This window comes from Furipterus horrens, unplaced genomic scaffold (genome assembly GCF_987537825.1).
Source record: "Furipterus horrens unplaced genomic scaffold, mFurHor1.1.pri manual_scaffold_5, whole genome shotgun sequence".
Lineage (NCBI taxonomy): Eukaryota > Metazoa > Chordata > Mammalia > Chiroptera > Furipteridae > Furipterus > Furipterus horrens.
This window is the reverse complement of record NW_028327175.1, coordinates 51,938,835-51,960,398: the sequence shown is the minus strand read 5'-3', so window position 1 is coordinate 51,960,398 and position 21,564 is coordinate 51,938,835. Positions and strand designations below refer to the sequence as shown.

At 34.1% G+C, this 21,564-nt stretch overlaps 1 protein-coding gene across 10 annotated transcripts in view; it reads left to right on the top strand.

The window, feature by feature from the left end:
- The window catches only part of SSBP2 (single stranded DNA binding protein 2), a 234,429-nt gene extending 213,454 nt beyond the window's left edge, over positions 1-20,975 (top strand). For 7 of the 10 annotated variants that reach the window (XM_090276441.1, XM_090276444.1, XM_090276442.1 and 4 more), the window contains 5 exons: positions 1,414-1,484; positions 4,438-4,516; positions 7,080-7,108; positions 13,431-13,529; positions 20,390-20,975. In XM_090276441.1, the coding sequence (XP_090132567.1) occupies positions 1,414-1,484; positions 4,438-4,516; positions 7,080-7,108; positions 13,431-13,529; positions 20,390-20,419 (308 nt within the window). In that variant the 3' untranslated portion in view covers positions 20,420-20,975. Of the gene's footprint in view, positions 1-1,413; positions 1,485-4,437; positions 4,517-7,079; positions 7,109-7,212; positions 7,306-13,430; positions 13,530-15,464; positions 15,701-20,389 lie in introns of those variants that run through there. The other 3 variants (XM_090276438.1, XM_090276445.1, XM_090276440.1) reach the window with 3 other exon arrangements.
- The last annotated feature ends 589 nt before the right edge of the window (positions 20,976-21,564 follow it).

Genomic DNA, 21,564 nt, shown 5'->3' with positions numbered 1-21,564 from the left:
CATACGTTAGGACATAAAAAGAGTTAAGGCCACAAAAGGCGGTGGCCATTGCAACTTTTTCAATGTAGTATGATGCAGTGATTTTCAGCTGGTGTGCCACAAGTATTTTTAAAACATGCAGTTCCTGACTATTTAGTTAGAGGCACTGGCTTCTTCTCCTTAGATTGTCAAATAAAAAAATGACAACAGCCAATGGATCAGTGTTAATGAATCAAAATTATACCTAATTTTTGTCAGACAGACAAAAAACATAATATTTTTTGCTGTGCTGCAGAATTTTAGTACTTAGTTTATGTCTTCCACGAAATGAAGAATGTTGAAAATTGTTGGTATAATGTATTAATTTAGAAGTGAAAAATAATGTTTAGATTTATGGATTACTCTCTACAGACAACTGATGCATGACATCTAACCTAGAGTCCAAGTGGTATGCACTAAAATAATAAACTTATTAATGTCTATTAAGTGGCCACAAAATAAGAGGAAAATATCTTTGCTCATTTCCCACTCTATTGTTATTGCTATGAGGAAACAATTGATTTTTATCTTCTGCTTTGAATCGTATAGAAAATTTGAAACACAAGTTTCAAAATGGAAAAACGTATATTATATTTAAGAAAACCATGTAATTATAGAAAAGCAGAAAAACTTATTTCATAATTAATATATCCCAAATATAAAATATCTTTTTACTATAGATTATACATTATAAAAACATACATATTTATAAATTTAGACTTAGCTAATAGACATAACATGTAAATTTTTAAAAATATTATGAAATATTGTATATATCAGTATACACTACAGTTATTTTTATTATAATGAATCAATAAATGAGAAAAAATTTTATCAAAAATTGTACTGGAGGAAGCTAGCTTTCACTTCAGGTAAGAGAATTTTCTATCCAATTTTATAATTTTCATCTACTCTCTGTTGGAATTAAGCCAGGATATTTCACCAGCTTTTATTAATTATTAGCTAAATAAATATCATTTTAAATTGGTGTAAAGAAGCCTAAGGAAAAAATGAAAACTGAAAAGCTACTGAATCTGAATTTAAGAGATTTTTGTTATACATATATGTATAAGTTGCTTAGAGAAGTAAAAAAATATACATAATTTTAAAACTATCTTTTTAGATTTTTAAGGTAATTTCTTCTTACTTGAATTATTCAAGTGGTCACTCCTAACATATCAGGTAAATAGTCCTAATTTACAACCCCAGAATAATGATTCTGGGTCAGAAAATGACTTACAGGTATTCATTTATTTCTGAACATTAGCAATTGCTATTTCAGGTGCTGCAGCTATTAATATGTGTATGTGTCCAGACCATCTCCAGTTATTATTTTGTGGTGACTAGGGTATAGATTATAAAGAATGATATTAATTAAGTAATATTTTGTTTCAGATTCAACCAACTCGGGAGACAACATGTATACTTTAATGAATGCAGTACCTCCTGGACCTAACAGGCCTAATGTAAATATGAATTTTTAAAAATTTCTTTAATGTATTTGAAGACAAACTTAGTGCATTCCATTTCTTGGATACTCTTTAAGCTTTATATTGCATATCCAGGTGCTTATTGGATATCACAAAAATTGAATTCTTTCTGTGTTCTGGGTAGAAAAAACATATAACAAAAGATTTCATATCAGTATAATTTAAATGCAAAAGTGAACCTAATTAATTATAAAATGTTGGTTGTAGTCTTATTTTATCTCAAATGCTTAATAGTTAATACTATTTAAAAATGACAGGTAATATATAACTGTTTATTTTACTGTCACTAACTTCTTCATTGTGATCCTATTTTATTTATTTTATCTTGACAAATCGACAATAAATGAGAAAGTTGGATATGCTTGTTTTTCTTTAGATTTGGAATCTGGAGTTTAAATATGGAACTGAAAGCAGTTCTGCTGAAAGAATTTGAGTGTTTTAATTAAGCATATGGTTGTGATATTTCCACAAATGCTTACAGGAAAATGATATTTTATTTACCTATTATATAAGACCTATATGTTAACAAAAATTTCTAACAAAATGTCATTACTACACATACACATATTCAAATTAAAGAAAAATCAGAAGACATAAAAGAATTTTTATAAGTATACTGAAAACTGAGCATGAAATAATTGTTATAAGTGAGCTTTCTAGCAATAAAGACAGCAAAGGGAAACTTTAAATCTCTCCAATACAGTATGGTACTTGAAATACAGCTAGTCCAAATTCAGATGTGCTGTAAGTATAAATACTGCTAGTAAATAGAAATTAACTGATGTAAGTTCACACTTGTGACTTGCGTGTGACAGTGGACCCACACTTCTTGAACTTAATTTGTTCCAGAAAACTGAGAAACCATTTGTTCGAAAACTGAATTTCCTTTTTTTGTCACCTGAAGACACATGAATGATCATATAAGTATTAGCCTTTATGAAAGGGTTGTTTGGTAGAGAAACAAGACCCAAAGTTTTGTTATACAACCAAGACATTTTTTTCCAATAAACAACTTTGTCAAGAACCACATTGTTCGAGAACTGAGATTTAACTGTACTTCAGTTATCACTATTTTCTTTATATAATCAAATAAATTGTTTTTCAGGAAATTAAACAATTTCCTATCAATTATGTCTAAAAGGTGTTTTCACAGAGCTCTTAAAGAACATTGAATATGATAAAGAACAATGTTTATTTTAGAAATTCAGCAAAAATAAAAAATAGAAAAGCTCTTTACACTGCAATTTCGTATCTGAAAGTTGATATTTAAAAGGCGGGGAACAAAGGAGGAGACAAATAGCATATGGTACTGAAGACATTGCCGGGGGCAGCTAAACTAATATCATCCAAGTGTGTTCCACTCTGGCTCTCTAACTCCATACAAACATAAGAGATCCAAGAAAAGTAGGTGAACATGGCATTTTCATATGTCATTTATCTCAGCCAGAGGTAGTAAAAGCAAATGCCTGCTGAGGGCTAGGTCAAGTATATAGACCTGTCGTCTTAGTGTCTTTTAAAACACTGTGGGGCCAGATAAAAAGACCAGACAAACTCATATAGACTGTTGGCCTCACCAGCACCAGTTTCTCAGCCCAGATCTATGCTTTTGATAAAAACTGAGTAACAACAATAAGTTCAAAGATAATTTCTTTTGCCTATCATTTAAGGCATACATATTCCAAATTGTTTACTGAAAATCAATGCATGTGCTTTTAGGCAACAAAATTTTAGGAAACATAGTTGACATTTTCTTGGGAAAATGTATAAGCATGTGATTTGTATGATCATAGATGACAGATAGCCATCTTATTTCCACACAGAGTTGATGGCATACAAGCTGTTTGCTGAGGGGAATTGTTCCCCCGCAAAAGCCTATATGATTTGCAACTACCACCACCCGACCTACTCACATAAATACATATACACATGCACACACTACATTCAATATTCTATTTTGCACAGCGTGGAAGAAATGCTTTTGGATGGGAAATTTTAAGAGCAAGTGTTTTCAGTAGGTTGTCTTAACTGTAAACATAAGATAATTATAGATAGCATCTTCAAACTCAGGTCTGGGTTTCCTCAAAAGTGTTTCAGGGAGATGAGGGAAAGACTGTGTGGGTAGCCTGAGCTCCAGATCTGCCACGGCACATTGGTTCACGTTTGTTTTTCACTAGGCTTCTAACGTAAGATTTCACTTGAAAATAAAATAAAATAATACCACTGCTTTTTAAAATGTTAATTATAACTGCTGTAGAATGATTTTCCTTGAACTGAGAGAGTTGCTGCCAAGAAGAATTAGCTACATTCAGCTGTCCCCAAGGAACGAAACGTACAGGGAGGGGCAAAAGTAGGTTTACTGTTGGGAGTATCCAAAACACAGAGTTTATTCTTGTATTATTATTTATAAATGATTGTATTATTTCCCATACGAACAACTTTAAAACTAATTTTTGCCACATCCTGTATTTAACCTATAAGATTAAATTATTTATGTCCATTTGAACAAAAGTAGGTTGTCTGCTAAGAGTTCATGTTGAATCATTCTTATTAATAAGATAGTAACCATCTTTAGCAGCTTTATAAAAATCACCTCCTGTTTGTAATAGCACAGTTTGTCAGTAGCACAGAAGGGAATGATTATCATTTGCACTGGAATGTATTTGCTTTCTAGTTGAGGGTATCTGAAGAAGAAAACTTTGGTTATGAATAAGGATTAGTCTGAAGATCGAAACAGAGAGAGTATGAGATGAGAGAGGACAGTCCAGTTAGAGAATCTACAAAGCTGAAAAACATCTGGGAAAATAATCTCAATAACTTGAAAATGAAAATAAGCTGTAGAATTGTCTTAAAAGGTGGAAGGCAAATATTGTAACATTGATATAAACAGTTGTTTTAATGACATCATTCTTTTTTTCATTTTTAAAAATAGTTTCCAATGGGCCCTGGTTCAGATGGACCCATGGGTGGATTAGGAGGAATGGAGTCACATCACATGAATGGCTCTTTAGGTAAGGATATTAAATTTTATGTTTAAAAATAACTTGAAAAAAAACCTTAATTCTACATAGCAGACAACATGATTTGCAAAGTTCTTTTGTATTCAATAACTCATTTTGAAGTGCTTCACCTTTTACCTCACCTTGTTAGTTTAATCTATTGTGAATTATTTATGATGACTGTAGACCATTTGAAAATAAGAAATGTAAAAAATTTGTTCTAATCTAGCGCATACCCACAGGTATTTACGTTAACCTATCAAAATCTGGGCGTTTTATGATAAAGGAGGCATTGCTGTTTTGGACAGATACAGCTTCCCTTCAGGACTATAGGATCCTCCCAACTGGTTTATTTGTTTCTAAAGGTCTCTAGATACAATCTCAGAGAACCTTTAGTTCTCTGCAAGAACTTCTTAACTTTTTTCTGTATTTTAATGTTTGCCTCTTTTAAAATAAAATTAATATGATATTCCAGATAATCTGAATGATTCTCTTAAAAGAGAACTCTCCCAACGTATTTTTGTGTTCAGTGATAAAGCTAATTTCAAGTAGTTGACTAATGGTTGAAAACATACTTCATGAATGATGCCTCCTTGCCAAATGAAGGCAAATACCTATGAAGTGAACACAAGGTTTCACAATAGTGAGAAACAGAGACAAATGGTACAAAACTGATTGGTCATGGAGCCCACTCTGTGTATCAGCAGGCCGAATGCAAACCCAAAAAAATTTATTTTATGTTTATATATGTTTAAGTAACATCATTATAAACTCATGTAAGAGTTGATGATGGCGAGTAAATGTTTGTAATAATTTTCTTTTTCTTTTGAAAATGGAACATCTTTTACTTAAGTGGAGAAACTAGGCCCATAAGTAACCTAGATTATACATACACAGATTTCACAGCCCCACCCAAGGTCAGGAAATGCCACCCTCTGATACTTTGAAAAGCTATGTAACCTCAACAATCAAGAAACTATTTACAACACATTGGTAGATGTTCAGCTTTTAAGGATCCATAACTATTTTGCCTACATTTCAAATTCTTGTTTTGCACTGTCCGATTATGGTAACCACTAGCCACGTGTGACCACTTAATTTTAAATTTAAAACGAATACAATGCAGAGTTCAGTTCCTCTGTTGCACTGCCACCTGTCAAGTGCACAGAGCCACGTTGGCTAATGGCCACCATAGTGCACAGCACAGGAACACATTTCCATCACCACACAGAGTTCTGATGGACAGCTCCGTTCTACACTTGTATTTTCCAATTTCTTGCAAAGTAATTCACTTTACAGTCTTTTGTTTTTTAAATTATTTTATTTATCTGTTTTTAGAGAGAGGGGAAAGAAGAAAGAGAGGGAGAGAAACATCAATGTGCAGGTGCCTCTCATGCGCCCCCAATTGGGGACCTGGTGTGCAACCTAGTCATGTGCCCTGACTGGGAATCGAACCAGCGACACTTGGTTCGCAGGCTAACGCTCAATCCACTGAGCTGCAGCAGCCAGGGCTCTCACTTTCCAGTCTTATAATTTATAAAATTGTTCACAGAAAAGATGACCTTTGGTCAGAGTTAGAGGATTCTCAGTTATATTATTCACTAAAATAGAATTTACAGAAGAGTTTCATATGCTTGACATGTGGTTCATTACTTTCTATAATGAACGTTATTGTGCATATTTATATGTGCATAATTAGACACATACATTTACTATTTAAAAATTTATTTTGTCTGCTTATTTACAAATTAATCATGTTAGTAAGTCCTGACTTTATATGTGACTGTTGACTAAATGTTGTACTGTTAAAACATTATAATATTTTTATGTCAGGAGATTAATTGTTAAAATAATTTCAAACAAAGTTAATATCGGGGCAAAGATCTGATTATTCTTTATACCAGTGAATAGAAAGTATGATTCCATTTCTTAAATGAGAAATTAGTACCGGTTGTTCATTTCACCCAAGCATCAAAATAAAACAAAATTATATTTTGAAGACATTTTTACTTTTGATAGATTGCCATGAATATTGACTGTTGTCATATATATGATGCTATTAAAAATAGTTTGTTTTTGGTTATTATACTAAAATGTGGTTTAGAATAATGTCAGGTATTGTTGCAAATCTCCATTTTATATTTTATCAGATTTAGAAGCACCATGTTAAGAAATATATTTAGAGATTTTTCTCTTGCTCTCTAGTTAAACATACACACACACACACACACACATCTACATTTTAAAATTTTGAATTGAGTAATATATATAAATCTCCCATTATTTTACTTTCAGGAACTTATGATAACAATAGTTTTCTTCATTCTGCCATTTAAAAAAAAATAAAAAGACTACATGATGGGAAACTAGAGAGGCACAACTCTTCCCTGCATTTGCCATTCAAATGGTACTTATTTGATGGTGGTGTAAAAAGAAAAGGAGTTTTTAAAGATTAAAATTTCAGGAGATGTGCACTGGAAAACAAGTATGCTGTATTTATTTATATTAAAGAAGTACTTCATTTATAAGTGAAATCAGTACCTAAGAAAGACTTTCTTTTTGTATTTTGTTTCAGGCTCAGGAGATATGGACAGTATTTCCAAGGTAAGTACTGTGTGTTCTCTGTTGTTTTTTTGCCTGTATTTTATTCTACTTAGAACTCTCATTAAGATTATTAGAGTAACATTACGAATTTTTTTCTTGAACAGGAGTTTGAAAGTGGAAGGCCAGATATAATTAGCTGCAAGTTTAAAATATTAATGTATATAATTTGTGGGAAAGGGTAAAAATGAATCTTTTACGAATGTTTCTAAACATGCTAAGGTTCGTTTACAAGACGTACCATACCTGATTAATGGGTACCCAAGTAATAAACAATTTAATCATATTATGGTGTTATATATTTGTAAAGCAAAATGATATAGTTTAGATAATCTTTTAAAAATGTAAAGACCTATAGAGAAACATGAGAAGAAATAATTTTGAAAAAGTGATTATTATAAGGGCATTGCATTTATGCATTTCATTTGTCTGTAAAACCTTCATTAGGCAATGCAGATGTCCTCAATCATTATTCTAGTTCCCCCAAACAGAATAAGAAAATAGAGGAAAATTATATTAATACAAGTAGGAAAGTAAGCCTTCCGATAGCATGTGTCTGCATTTTTCTTCAAGAATTTCAGTATCTAAAATTAATCCTTCGCTAAGATGCCTTACATTTTTTGAAGAAGAGTGCCTAAATACTTTTTAGGTCATGATGAGTTTAAAATAGTTCTCTGTGGGTCAAAAAATATATTTAGAATGGCTGATAAGAACTAATTATTAACTACCACTAAAATAACTCTCTTGGAAGTCTACATCATAGCAATAAATAGAGAAATTCATTAAAGGATGACTTCATTTTTAAGTCTTCTAATTTATGTTCACGTATAATAATGTAAAATTCCTGATGCTAAAGAAATAAAATAAGATTGAGCTACAAAACCTTTTAAATTAAGACTTCAAGCTTAAAGGGGGGAAAAAAGAGTAAACAAGTTTAATTGGCATTCTGACATTAAATCTACGTTGCCTAGCTTATAGGTTCTACATACACTTCAGATGTCTGTGTCTAGGAACAATCAGAAAGGTCTTTTTCTTTTTGAAAAATAGATAAATATTTATAATGAGCACTAGCTTACTTCTGCGAGACATAGTATTAGGTAAGCCTTCAAAAAATTTGTTTTCAAAATCAGATTCACTGTATAATTCCATGAGAGCCTTTCTCTGGGAAGCTCCTTTACAAGTCAAATGACTATGATTATATCAGCTACCTTAGGTATCTAACAACTGATAGTAGTTAAATTGTGCTTCATGGTCACCAGTGAAATTTGTTATATTTGAGTACCATAGTCTAGTATCTAAAGATGATTCTTCATTACACAAAAGTGGGATCATCCAGATTGCTTAAGGCCTTTTTTTTTTTAAATTTCTACTAACAACCCATAGCCTTGTACATAAAATAGAGGTCAACAGAATTCTATATGAGAGAGTACTTGGTAATTTATAAAGTACTTTAAAATTTTTAAATAGTGCCATAAGGACAAATGAAATCTTTATCTTTATATCAGGTCTATTGCTTTTCCTTCTGTGCTTATTTTCCCAGTCCTATTCCCAGAGACAAGTTTTTCCACTACACTGTACCTACTGCTGATAACATTCTCTTGCCTAATGAGGTATTGCTTATTCTTTAAGCATTTATTGATCACCCATTGTGTACTTTTATGTACTGGGTACTGCCTTGTGCACTGTAGAGAGATACTAATGACTTCTTTAAATACAAACGTAATCTTTGCCCTCAAATGATTCATACTTAGGCAGCAGTTTCTTCATTCAGTAAACTAATGCACCAAGGCACAATTCTGAGCTTTCAAAATCCAAAGATAAACAAGATAAGGTCTCTGCCTTTAAGAAGCTTAGTATAACTAGAGACCAAACAAAAACAATGAGGAAAAACTTTTTCAAAACTGAATTCAAATACATTTGATAATAATTATCTCCAAGTAACATACATGCCACTTAACAGTGTGCTAGAGATGATTAGTTGCATCCACCTTCAGAGGAGCTCCTAAGCAGCTCATTCCTGCGCTGCCCCCTTTCCAGGCTGCCTGGGTGACGGCACCTTTGGTCCTGTCACTTCTGCAGTAGTCTGTAGTTACTTTCCTCTAGTCAGCAGCAGTATGCGTGTTCTTCCCCTGCAGACACCCACCTGATTGTTTTCCTCCCTACCCCTGTCCACTCACAGCCAAATAAGTTGTTTTTACTCCAAGCTGTGCACATTGTCACTAACTCAGCTCCCCCACCTTCTTCCTTTCCCAGCACATGTCCAGCTCCCTCACAAAACTCATTCCTCTCTTTTCTCTTATATCCTGGGTTTGTTCCTTTCCATCCGATTCTTTTTTTCTAGTCATCCTTGGTTTTGAATCAAAAGATAATCTTGACCACTACTGCCTAGCAGTTTGGTTCAGAATCCCTGTTAGGTTTCCAGATACCAATCCCTAGTTTCCCGATTAAACCTGTATTTTGTCAAAGACCAACATTACATATTTTTTAAAAGTTTCTTTTCCGTTTTTAACTGTTTATTAGTACTATTTCATTTTTTTCTACATTTTTATTGAAAATATACTTTACTTAATGCATTTTATATGTAAGATGAAGAGTGCTGAATTGAAAATCAGAAAGCCTGGTTCTACTACTTACTTGATTTCTCGTCTTCGTTTGCTTAGCTCTAAAATATTTTCTTACCTAGTTCATAAAATTGTTGAGAATCAAGTGTGACTATATGCTAAGAGCTATGAAACACTATGCAGATAGTAAACATCTTCCTCCTCATATAGTCTCTTTTGTGGGCAAGGCTAGGAACTCACCGTCAACTCCACTTTGATGGCACTGCTCCACTGGCAAAATGAGCTAACACTCCAAACAAAGAGTTTAAAAATTACTGCTTGCTCATTTGAGGATTACCTAGTAAAACTCAGGTGCATCTTTCTCAAAATGTAGAATTTACCTTTAATTTAGAAGCCTTTTTTTTTCTTATGAAAAGTGAAATTCTTATCATCCCTTTTGCAACTGAGAAGTCGTTCATTTAATCAGTGGAACAAAAATATTATGCCTTGGAGTTGTTTTAGGGATTGGGGGAATAGAGCATATGGTTTGTTTTTTTTTTAGAGGGAACTCACCTAAATAAATGTCTCCGTTCAAATTAAGATACTTAACATTTATATTTTTGAGTTTGAAAAAAAAAACATGTAAGAGCAGGCAAGATCTGATCATGTCATGCTTAATAAATTATCAAAGGAGTCCTTTCAGCCTGAAGCTGTCTAACCTCATGAACCCTGGTTCCAGTTAAATATCCCACACCATTCACAGGGAAGCAAATGGACAACTGCAGGTTTCTGCCATCATCTCAGTTGTGGGCCTGAGTTCTAGCTCACAGTACCCACTGAGAGAACCAGGACTGGCAGGTTATTCTTTTGGGTAGATGGCAGAGTCAAAACAACACTCTGTAAACCTTGTTACTGGCAACCTGTGAGAAATCAATTCAAAAGTCACTTCCAGAGGGCTTAGAGTAATGTCAATAGTATTTTCTTTTAATTATAGATAGAGCCAAAATTTTTATAAGTGTTCCCTTTTTTAATAGCAGTTCGAAAGTTTTGAAACGATTTCTGGGGATAGGTGGAAGAAGGAATAATAACTTAGTAAATAAAAGATAGATATGGAAGAATACTTGAAAGATAAAATCAGAAAACAGAAAGCAAAACGTGTGTATGTGTGCCCATGCACAGACACATGTATATACCTAAAAATAACATTCATGTATGATGTCACAGCTTAAGTAAGGAAGAAAGGGTAAATGAAAATATAATAAAAGTCCCTTGAAAATGGATCAATATAATACTAACTAGAGTATAAGTAGGGAATAAAGTACCTGTTAACTGAAGTAAGAAATGCAACCAAAATGCTTAATGTCACTGAAAAGAATTTTTACTTGTATTCTTTTGTGTTCCATTCTCCCTAATTATGTGTTCAAGCATTTGGAGTGCCTTTCTGACCAACCTAAGTCCTTTTGCGCATTATATTCTTGCCTTTATGATGAAATTTCCTGGACACTGCACACAAACATACCTACAGTTGAATGTTCATTGCCACCTACCCTCATAACCTGCTCTGGCCTGGAGTTTGGAACCACTGTCTCAGCTGTTCCTCAAATGCCAATATTGAGTGTAACTTTATCTTCTTCGTCACTCAGTGATCATAGACAGCACAATATCCTAAAGACACCCTGTCGAGAAACTTGTTTTCACAACATTTTGCGGAGATCACTTAAGATTTTTTAATTGTTTTATCATTTCAAGAGCTTCAAATATGCCCAGTGAGCTAGATAGGAGTAGGCTTCAGAGATCTGATATTAGTTCAGTTTTGTATGTTGAATATGTTCTTTCAATCTTCCTCTCAGTTTTCTTAGATAATCCCACAAAAAAGACTATAATGCTAGGTCGTGATATGAAATAATGCGTGAAAAACAAAAATAATAGCACTAGAAATGTTTTATAACTATTTCTTCTAAATATTCTTGTGAATATTTCTTTCTAGATATTTAAACAGTAACGCAATGTTACTTTAAATTTTTCATTATTTTTAAATCAGTTTGAGTGAGGAATCAGATTTAAAGTTAGCTAAACTTTCAAAATGGTAAATCAGGAAACGAGATATGGCAACAGTGCAGCAGAGCTGGAGATAAACTGCTCCTTGCAGAGCCCCTCAGGAACTGCTGAGGGTGTGAATGTCACACCAGAATGGAGAGGGCTCATTTCAGGGAATCATTTGAATATACAGAAGTATTCGGTTTCCAAGTGCATCCTCGCAGACCCATATATAGGTATTAGATTATTTTTATTCTAAGATTACCAATTTCTCCATATATTTCAAATGACAGAAATCTGCCTTCACCAAAAAGACATAGTATAAATTTACTTTTATTTTTTTAGCTAAGTTAGCATTATCATTCCTATTTTCAGAACAGAATGATTAGTTAGTAACTTTAATAATGAATAAGCTATAGCTTAGTTAGTTGCACTTAATTAAATTTTAGAGAAAATTTTGTTTTTTTAAAAAAGAAGTTCTTTTTGTGCTATTAAGCTATGATTCCCCAGCTGGTGTGGCTCATTGGCAAATCAAGCTCCTAGGGACTTCCGGGAGTCCTTGTTGTCAGATTCCCTCTGGGGGATGCACAGCAGGACAGCACACAAGCCCTATTTCCACCACGCCATTTACCTGTGTCTGCTTTACAGTTTAACCACATATTCTCATTCATGAAATTTTAATTTTTATGACATAACTTGGTTTTAGTTAAGTCAGATCCTCAGAGCAATTTTCTTTTTAACAGTTAAAAACATTCAAAAACAGAATGTATGATGTCAATGGCTTAGGGTAAAAAATCTAAAATCTTTCTCCCACTTGAAATAACATAAAAAAATTAACCTTGAAGTTTATTTTTACAAGTCAATCAATTGGATCTCGTAAAAGCCCCTCAGTCACAGTTGCAGTACTATGTGAACATGCTTTATATGCCAATACCAGTCTGTTCGCATTTCCTATAGCTCTAGAGTATCAGACAACCTCACAGGGCTAACATGGTGTGCTGATAGTGAGACTAGCAAATTTAAATAGAATATGAAGGGATATACTGCTACCTTTGTGTTTGATTAAATTGCTAATATTAGCCATTCTCTCTTAAAGGAAAGTTTCAAAGTAACCCTACTCTTAAACTAAGAAAAAAGTTCTAAAGCAGGTTTACCTTGTAGCCTTCTTTTCCTCTAAAAGTACATACTGAATTCTCAGGTCTTAAGGTATTTCTCTTGTTCTTAACGATAGTTGTTAACTATTTTCTTTTTTTTCCTTATGGTTTATATAAAAATAATAGTTAAAATAGTGTAATTGTGCAAACCGCATGTGGAATTAAAAGGAAATTTTATGCAAACGGTGACCTTTTGAAGTTTGATTAGTAAAATTACAGAGGGAAGTAGCTGTTCTGTCCTGCGGGATCAGCGGGCAGGTTCTCTCTCTGCTGGGAATGTTTTTAAACTCTCCAGAGTTCTAGGAACTCTATAAGCTGAGGGTGGGAAATTGAATAAATATTGATTCTGAGACTAAAAAAAAAGGTTGTGGTGGGTTATTCTGGGTTTTCTCTGTGTGTTTTAATTTTCATTTGGGAAAGCATTAGTACTTGTCAAGGTTCAAAGAATGAACTAGAATACATGGTCTAAGATTAGAATCACAAGTTGGCTTTGTCCTTAGAGATGCTGCTATAGATTCCATTTTTGAAACAGTACAATGCAAGAGGGAAATTAAAATCTTCAACAATGCCTTGTTTTCTAAATCTTGTTTACAGAATTCTCCCAATAATATGAGCCTGAGTAATCAACCGGGCACTCCAAGGGATGATAGCGAAATGGGGGGAAATTTCTTAAATCCTTTTCAGAGTGAGAGTGTAAGTATTCCCTTGACTACATTATTATATCCAGATTTTATTTCTGAAGCTCTTCTATTAGAATTCATGCATAAAGCTGTTATTACAACTGTTTAGAGTTCAGTAGTTTGATCTTTTAAAAGTTAGAAAATTAAGTGAAATTTCATTGAAAAAAATTTTTAAATAAACTTATTTTTTACTCCCATGTACATAGTTACAAAAATAAAAATTATGATACTAATTTTCTTATAGAGAACATCCACTGGTCAAGGAACACACTGGAAATAGGTTGCATATTTGATAGATTTTTTAAGTTTTCACATTACTAAAATGGCTTGGATCACTGCAAAACCAGGGTTGGGCAAAAGTAGGTTTACAGTTTTGAGGATATGAAACACTTTATTCTTGTATTATTATTTATTAATTATTGTATTTTTTCCATATGAACAACAGTAAATCTGCCTTAGACCCACCATATATATACAAACACATACATGTGTGTATATATGTATGTATGTGTGTATATATACACATCGTGTATATATGTATATGTGTTTATGTATATATACATATATGTGTATGTGTATATATGTGTTAGTGAGGACAAAGGTATACATAAAAATTCATATTAAAAAATTCAAAAGTGTAGCCATCAGTGATGAGGAAATGGGAAATACATGAGAAACTATGTAGTTTGTCATAATGCTTAAGATTATGGAAATTATATTTTAGAACCTGGTTCTTTCATTGTTTGTTGCAAGATTATGGGCAAATTAGTTAATTTTAATAAATTCATTACCGTTAACTTTATCTAATTAGACACATTTCCTTTCCTGCTAATTCTTCCAGCAATAAAATGGTATGATTCAATGAGATGTAATTAATTCAGTTTAATTCAACATTTATAAAACCTGCTTTTATGCAAAGCATTATGTTAAGGACAGGTATTCTGAGATAAATATAACACACACCTAACCTCAACTATTGTAATCAGATGGGGGAGAACATACTCACACACCTAATTAAACCATATGTCAGATTATTAATTACTATTATAGATATAAACCAGGTGTTTTAAAAGCATAGAAGAAATTATTAAGTTTGGATTGGATAAGAACTTTAAAAAGTTTCCACATGACTTGAACTCCAGAGGAATCTCCCATCTCCTTCCTTCCCAGAGTTGTCATGACTGGCTGCTGCTTTGTTCAGCAGTCGGAAGAGGGGTGTCACTTCTGACTTGGTATCAGAAACCTCTTTATGGGGATCAAAGATTCAGATATAACAGGACTTTAAAAACTTCTTTGTGCAGAATAAATACCAGCCTCACCCTTTAGCCTCAACTGGAGAATGCATGTGTAAAACAGCGGATCCTTTTGTGAATTTGTGCATAGAAAAGAGAGCAGTTGGATCAGGGCCTCTCCTGTCCCTGACTCCTGGCCCAGCCTCACTACCCCTGAGGCCAAGGAGAAGGTAAAATGCCAGACTGCTTTGCAGAGTTAGCAGAAAACAAAAGTCCCCACCTTTCTTCTCTCCCTCTCTCTTGCCTCCACCAGAAAAGTTCCAAACAGCAAAATAATAGGATGGTGGTTGAGAAACCACACCGCCACCAAGAGGTACAGCAGCCTTAGTAGCAGGTCGACACAGACTGGCTGCTCTGTTCTTTTGTTTGCCTGGTGAGGCATCTGCCATATTATGAAAGATATCATTGTTATCTGTGGTTTTCTCTATCACATCACCACACATTTTTGTTTAAACTTTTTTATAACATCAAGAAATGAGAGCACAGAGGAAGGAAGACAAAAGGCAAATGTAAGGCCTTAGGAAGAAACAGACTAGGTATCTTCAATAAGTTATCTTTACTATAATCAAGGAAAAGCATAACTATCTAAAGAATTCAAAAAGAAAATGGTGCCCACTCCCTCCTGGGAGCACGCCCATGCCTTTCTTCCCTTTCAGATGTGCATCCCCTAAACTCTTCAGGGTCCCCACAAGACTTGCAACCAGAAGATCAATGGGCAGCAGCAGCTCGCCCCAGGCTGACCCCGTGAACCTGTCTCCAAGGCCCCTTTACTCTGGCTTTGCAGTGAGCCACAGCAGCCCCGCCTAGGCTCATTGCTTTCCCATAGCATTTCTGAAAAGCCAGGGCAGCCACGCCTCGTCTCTCTCCTGTTGCTTCTTCTGTCTTAAGTCCTTCCTTGTTTCACTGTCCCCAGCTTTAATAAAAGTACTATCAAAATAAAAAAGAGAAAACATTTTCCAATGAATGCATTTGTAAAATTCTAGTGTTTTTTAATGCATATAACTCTGAAAAGCACATATTGTTGAGCGGTCTGCCTTTTGAGAAATTGTTAGTCTCTATCTTGAAGTTAAACCACAGAAGGAGGCCTGGGAAGGGAGCAAACATCTACTGGGGCTTGTTATGTACAGACACTTTCCTGGTCACTTCACACATGCTACTTCATTTAATTAATATACAAACAAAAATGCCCGACCCAAGGTCAGAAACCTTGCAATGCCAACATGCTTTTACACAGAAAAAGGTGAATCAAAAATGCTTCACTCTTCACCTCCTGTATTTTAGATAGTAAACAAAGCCTTTATTTCAAGACACAAAGAGGTCCCCTAATGTAAACTCTATAAAATTTTTTTTGAAAATACAGAATACAAAAAGGCTTAGTTCAAAAAATAGTACTTCATGCTTCTCAAGTAAAAAAAAAAACACATCTTATTTCTTGAATTAATTTAGCAGAATATTTTCTCCATGGCATTGAACATTAACCAACTGAGAAAACTTGATATTAAAGTCATGTTATCAAATAGAAATTATAAACAAGGTGCAAGATCATCTCCTCCTCCCTCCTTACTGCCCTTTGTCATTTTCTGCTATTGTAAAGAAATCACATATGGCCATATTTTTTACATACTCACATACAGACTAAATTTATCTCACTTCAGTTCAGAGTAGCTGTACTGTAGTTATCTCTCATTAAGAAAATGAAATATTACATAGATATTTAGAAATAGAAATATGGTGAGATCTGAAATATAGCTCAGAGAAGCTGCACTTTACTTATCTCTCATAAAGAAAATATAGATACTTAGAAATATAGTGAAATCTAAAGTGTTCTTGAAGTGTATAAACAGGAATTGACACACACCGTTCAAGGATTTAATGGATATCTGATGGATTCCATGGTGCATGAACTGGGTATAATAAAGGGAAAATCACAAATTCTCTAGTATATACCAAGGTCTGTCATTTCAAAAATATTTTACATAAAAAGGTAAAACAAACTAGTGTGTGTTGAAAATTATACCTTTGGGTTTATTTATTTTAATTAATTTTTTTCTAAACCAATCACTAATGCTGTCAACAGCTTTATAAGAGCCATTTTATCATTTGCGTGAGGAGAAGCAGACTCAATGGTTTTGAAATGGCAACCTGATATCATAGCATTCTGGTGCAGACATTACAATATGCCTTTGTATAGCAATGCAGCTGTACAATGAAAACATTGCAGCATGGTCTTAGGACAGTACACCATAAATATTTAATGTCTCTAAATCTGATAACCCATTTAACACCTACTCTTCCTTTTCTTCTGGAAAACTCTAAGCCACTTCTTTTTCACTCTGAGGAATAGTAACCAATAGCGAAATTCCTTTTTTTCCATGTACATTCTGTGAGTTGTTCTAGAAATTGTGTGATGTCCCTTAATTTTATGCAGTCGAAGCATTTTCAATAAAGGCAGAAGTAGATCAAGATCAACAGGTTGTAGCCTCAGCAGTGCAAACAGCACATTGCTTATGTGGACACTCACACATCAGTACAACCCATTACACTGCACCAAGTACACGTAGAACATCATCTTTCAGTTACTTCTACTAGTCAAACATTAAATGTTATTAGACGCTTGCTCATTTTTCTGAGTTATATTACTTGGAGCTGCTGCTTCCTTCCTTTCTGACTGAATCTAAACCTTTATTTTCTCTCTTTCTTAACCTCATTTTTCCACTTAGTTTCCTCCCTGGATAAGCCTAGCTTTCCTAACTTCCCAGTGAATCTGTAACAAGTTTTCATTTTTCTGTAAAGCATTTGAAATGTCACAGGTTACAAATCTTAACAATTGCCAGTGTGAAGAGACGATAGCAACCAACAAACATGCTTGACATGCAGAGAATGTGCATATATATTTATTTACATAAATCCCATACTTTTAACAGTGTATATTAGAATGAAGGCTATGATATATTTATAACTGTATCCCCTAACATTACATGACATCTGTGACATGTGAGTGAACTGGAATAATCTTATGAAAAAAAATTCAAGAATTTAAAAAATCCCAATGATTTAGGATTTGCATTAAATAAAGGTGGTCTCTAGGGTTCATTACGACTTCTCCAGAAAATATTTTTCAGACATTTCCTTTTAAGTTCTTCCTGCAGTGCTTCAGTATCTTTTACAATTTTTAGATTATTGGCACAATATACCCAATAAAATATTTGTCTTAATGATTGATCTAGCTGTGTTATTTAAAGTTAAATTAATTACCATTAAATACAACTAAAATTTCACTTCCTAAGTTGCACTAGCTGCATTGTAAGAGTCCAGTAGACATGTGGTTAACAGCTATTGTATTGGACAGCGCAGAAAACGCTCCATGGTCACAGAAAATCCTATTGGATGGCACTGATGGGATCACGGATTCTTATTGTAAATACCAGTGTCTATAGAAAGCATAGTTTTTAAATTTCTCTGTGCCCATTTTGCCACATTCTCTAAATTTGTTTCCTTTTAATAAAACCTTGGTATTCATTTAGTTTCCTGTTGTTTATTCTTACCACTGAAAGTCAAGTACCAGAATGTAATTCTGTTTCATCAAAAGCTATGGATAGTTCATTGAAGCTTGCTGTCATTATTTATGATGGGAGATCTGTGTGGTATCTTCTGATGAAATGGGGGGTATATCCCCTTTCAGGACAGGGTCAGGGGTGAGCTCCATTTCATCAGTCCTTGTTGTTGGTTTTTGGTTTTCATTGGCTTTGCTTTTCTGCTGCCACTATCAAGGCTAAAGGGGAGAAGTTTTCTATCAGACTGAATCTCCTTTCTCTTCTCTGGCAGTCTCCTTTTTTAAACCACCCACTTATTGTAATACAACATACAGAGTCAGTAACATGTATAGCTTAGCTTTCTTATACTGAAAGGAAATTCGAGGCTAAGTGATTAACAAGTATATATTTTTTGATTTAACCTTTGTGTAAAAGACTAACAATCCTCCCCTATGATTCAGTGATCTATTTTCAGGCCTAGTCATCCACCTTTATTCAGGATCAATGCTTTTTTCCCCTTATTTCTTTGAGCCCTAGATTTATGCCTAATAACTTTCTGTCCAGACTTTTGCCAGCTAGAGCCATTGTTGCCCTGTGATCTTCTTTGGAGAAATCTTGTTTTCTCTATATTAATAAATCCATCCTTAGCTCATTCCTGGTTCCTGCAGTACCTCAGCTCATGTGGAATTCACTTCATTCTGTCCCATCAGCTCCCTTTTTAAAACGTTGATGTTCCCTGTCCCAGGATCATCACTTTTCCAGATTAAGTCCCTGAAGCCTTGGACCAATCCCCTTGACTATAGCTGCCTCTTCCCATGAGGCTCAATCATTATTACCATGGAAAAAGGAGCTCCCTTTTGCCCTCGTCCTCGTAGGTTCCTAATAAAACATTCATAATATAAAGGGTCCACATGTGTATTTTAATCTAGAAACACTGTTCTCTGGAGACCACTGCCATTTGGGATTCCCCTCCCCTCATCTCAGAGGATCTAGAACTGTGTTGTCCAAAAAACTATATGAGGTATTTAAACTTAAATAAATTAAATAGCACTAAAGTTTTAGTTCCTCAGTGGCACTAGCCACATATCATGTGCTCAGCAGCCACGTGTAGCTAGTGGCTTCCATGTTGGAAAGCACAGTCTTAAAACATGCCTTTCATTGACACAAGTTCATGCTGCTGTAGAACTTTCCTATCAAGTCTATTCCTCAAGAATAAGAGAGCAGATTGGCATAATTATCAAAATAGTTTCTCTTGGTTCCTCTCTCAATCATTTCTGAGGCCACTTCAAAATTTCTGAAAGCCTCACCTTTTACCAATTGTTACCCTCACCAGACTGACAAGTAACGTAACAACAATGCCCTGCTCCCACCCAGAAAGGATTATGGGTTGAGGTTGGATCAGGGAAAGATGTTTATATGCTAAAGTATAGCTAGACTAAAAGTATTCTAAATACTTTAATGATAACCTCTTAGGGCCAGCTGGGGCTTGGTTTCTGTTTTGTTTTCTTTCCCTCACACTATTAATCAAATATTTACTGAGCACTTTCTGTGTATTCAATAAATACATGGCTTTAAGGATTATATGTGTAATCCTACCAACACCCTTTTTAAAGGGATGCTATTGTTAAACCTGTTTTATAGGTGAGGAAACTGAAGCACAGAAAGGTTAGGTGACCTCACAAGTTTACATAGCTAGTACATAGCAAGACTATCCCTCATACTTATTTCATTTTGATTTAACCTGGTAGATTTACCCAAATTGTAACAAATGCCCATGAAACATAAATCTGGCTGAGGGACTGGATAATTATCATCCACCTACGTCCAGGGACAGAATGTGACTGGTTATTTTTCAGAGGAAATGTTAAAAATTTCGGGACTAAGTCAGTACTCCTTTTATGCTTTATCTTTGTGTTGTATGAGGTTAAAAGCTTGAATGTAACAGATTATTAAGACATTAAAATTCATGGTTACTTTATTTACCACGAAGAACATTAGTGGTCTGTAAAAGAATTGTTGTTAAAATATGGATTCTTCTTTCTTTCTAGTACTCCCCTAGCATGACAATGAGTGTGTGATCCATTACCAAGTCTCCTCTGACAACCACAGTGAGTCAGCCCTTCACAGAACTTCTAGGGAAGAAAATTACTCATCACAGTGTACAGTTAAACAAAGGAATCTCAGTCACACCAAATCAACATTTTTATTTCCTGCTCTCTCCCCTATTTTGTGAAGAAAGCGGGTCCAAACATGATTCAAACAACTGTACGGAGGGGCATATTAGAATTGCCCTAAAAGGAACTGCAAATAATTATCTGTGTATGTATATGTGTGGGAAAGAGAATGTATTGTATATGTGTATGTTATATGGACATATACACATGCATACATTGACCCACAGGACATTGTAAAATATTATCCCATGACATCTTAAGTAGAAATAAGTAGGGACTTTTATTCCATCCTTTTTTTCACGTTTACATTTTAATTATTAAAAGTTGCTCCTGCCCCTCCCTCAACTATTTTGTGCTGTGTATATCACTGCTTTATATAAGTTATTTTTTAAGGTGAACTCAGATGTTATGGTTTTGTAAATGTCTGCAATCATGGATAGGAATAAAATCGCTTATTTGAGAGCTTTCATTAAATTGCGTCTGATGCACGTTACCCTGTGAATCACAAAGTGTACTGTCTCCAAAAGAAGAAGAACAAGGAGAAACTGCGTCTTCATCTTTATGTCAAATCAAATGATTTCTCATTTACTTTCAGTGAAAATATTTTTGTACCCTTTGTTTAAAAAAAAAATACTTCAACAAAAACCTAACTGGGACCTAACAGTATATTCCTTCAATAACTACTTTAGATGGAATTCATGATTTGTTTGTCTTAGATAATACAGAAAATTATTAATTAATACCAGTTGCTTAGACCATAGCAATAAAGTGACAGGGCTTATCATGTTTGTAGCAAAATATTTTCTCCTTAACATGATAAAGACCAGAAGTGATAAGAAAACCATTTGTTTGAATTTGTCACTTCTCACCAGGAAAACGAAAAGTCAATTTTTAACAAGTAGTGTGAAATGGTATCTGATTTTTTTTCTGAATTCTTGTGAGCATTTTCACATAAACATTGCAAAGAGGATGTATTCAAATAACACTTTCAGTGCACACGCAAGGGGCTCTGGAGTGCTGCCTTTCTGTCCAAGTATCCTGCTCACTAG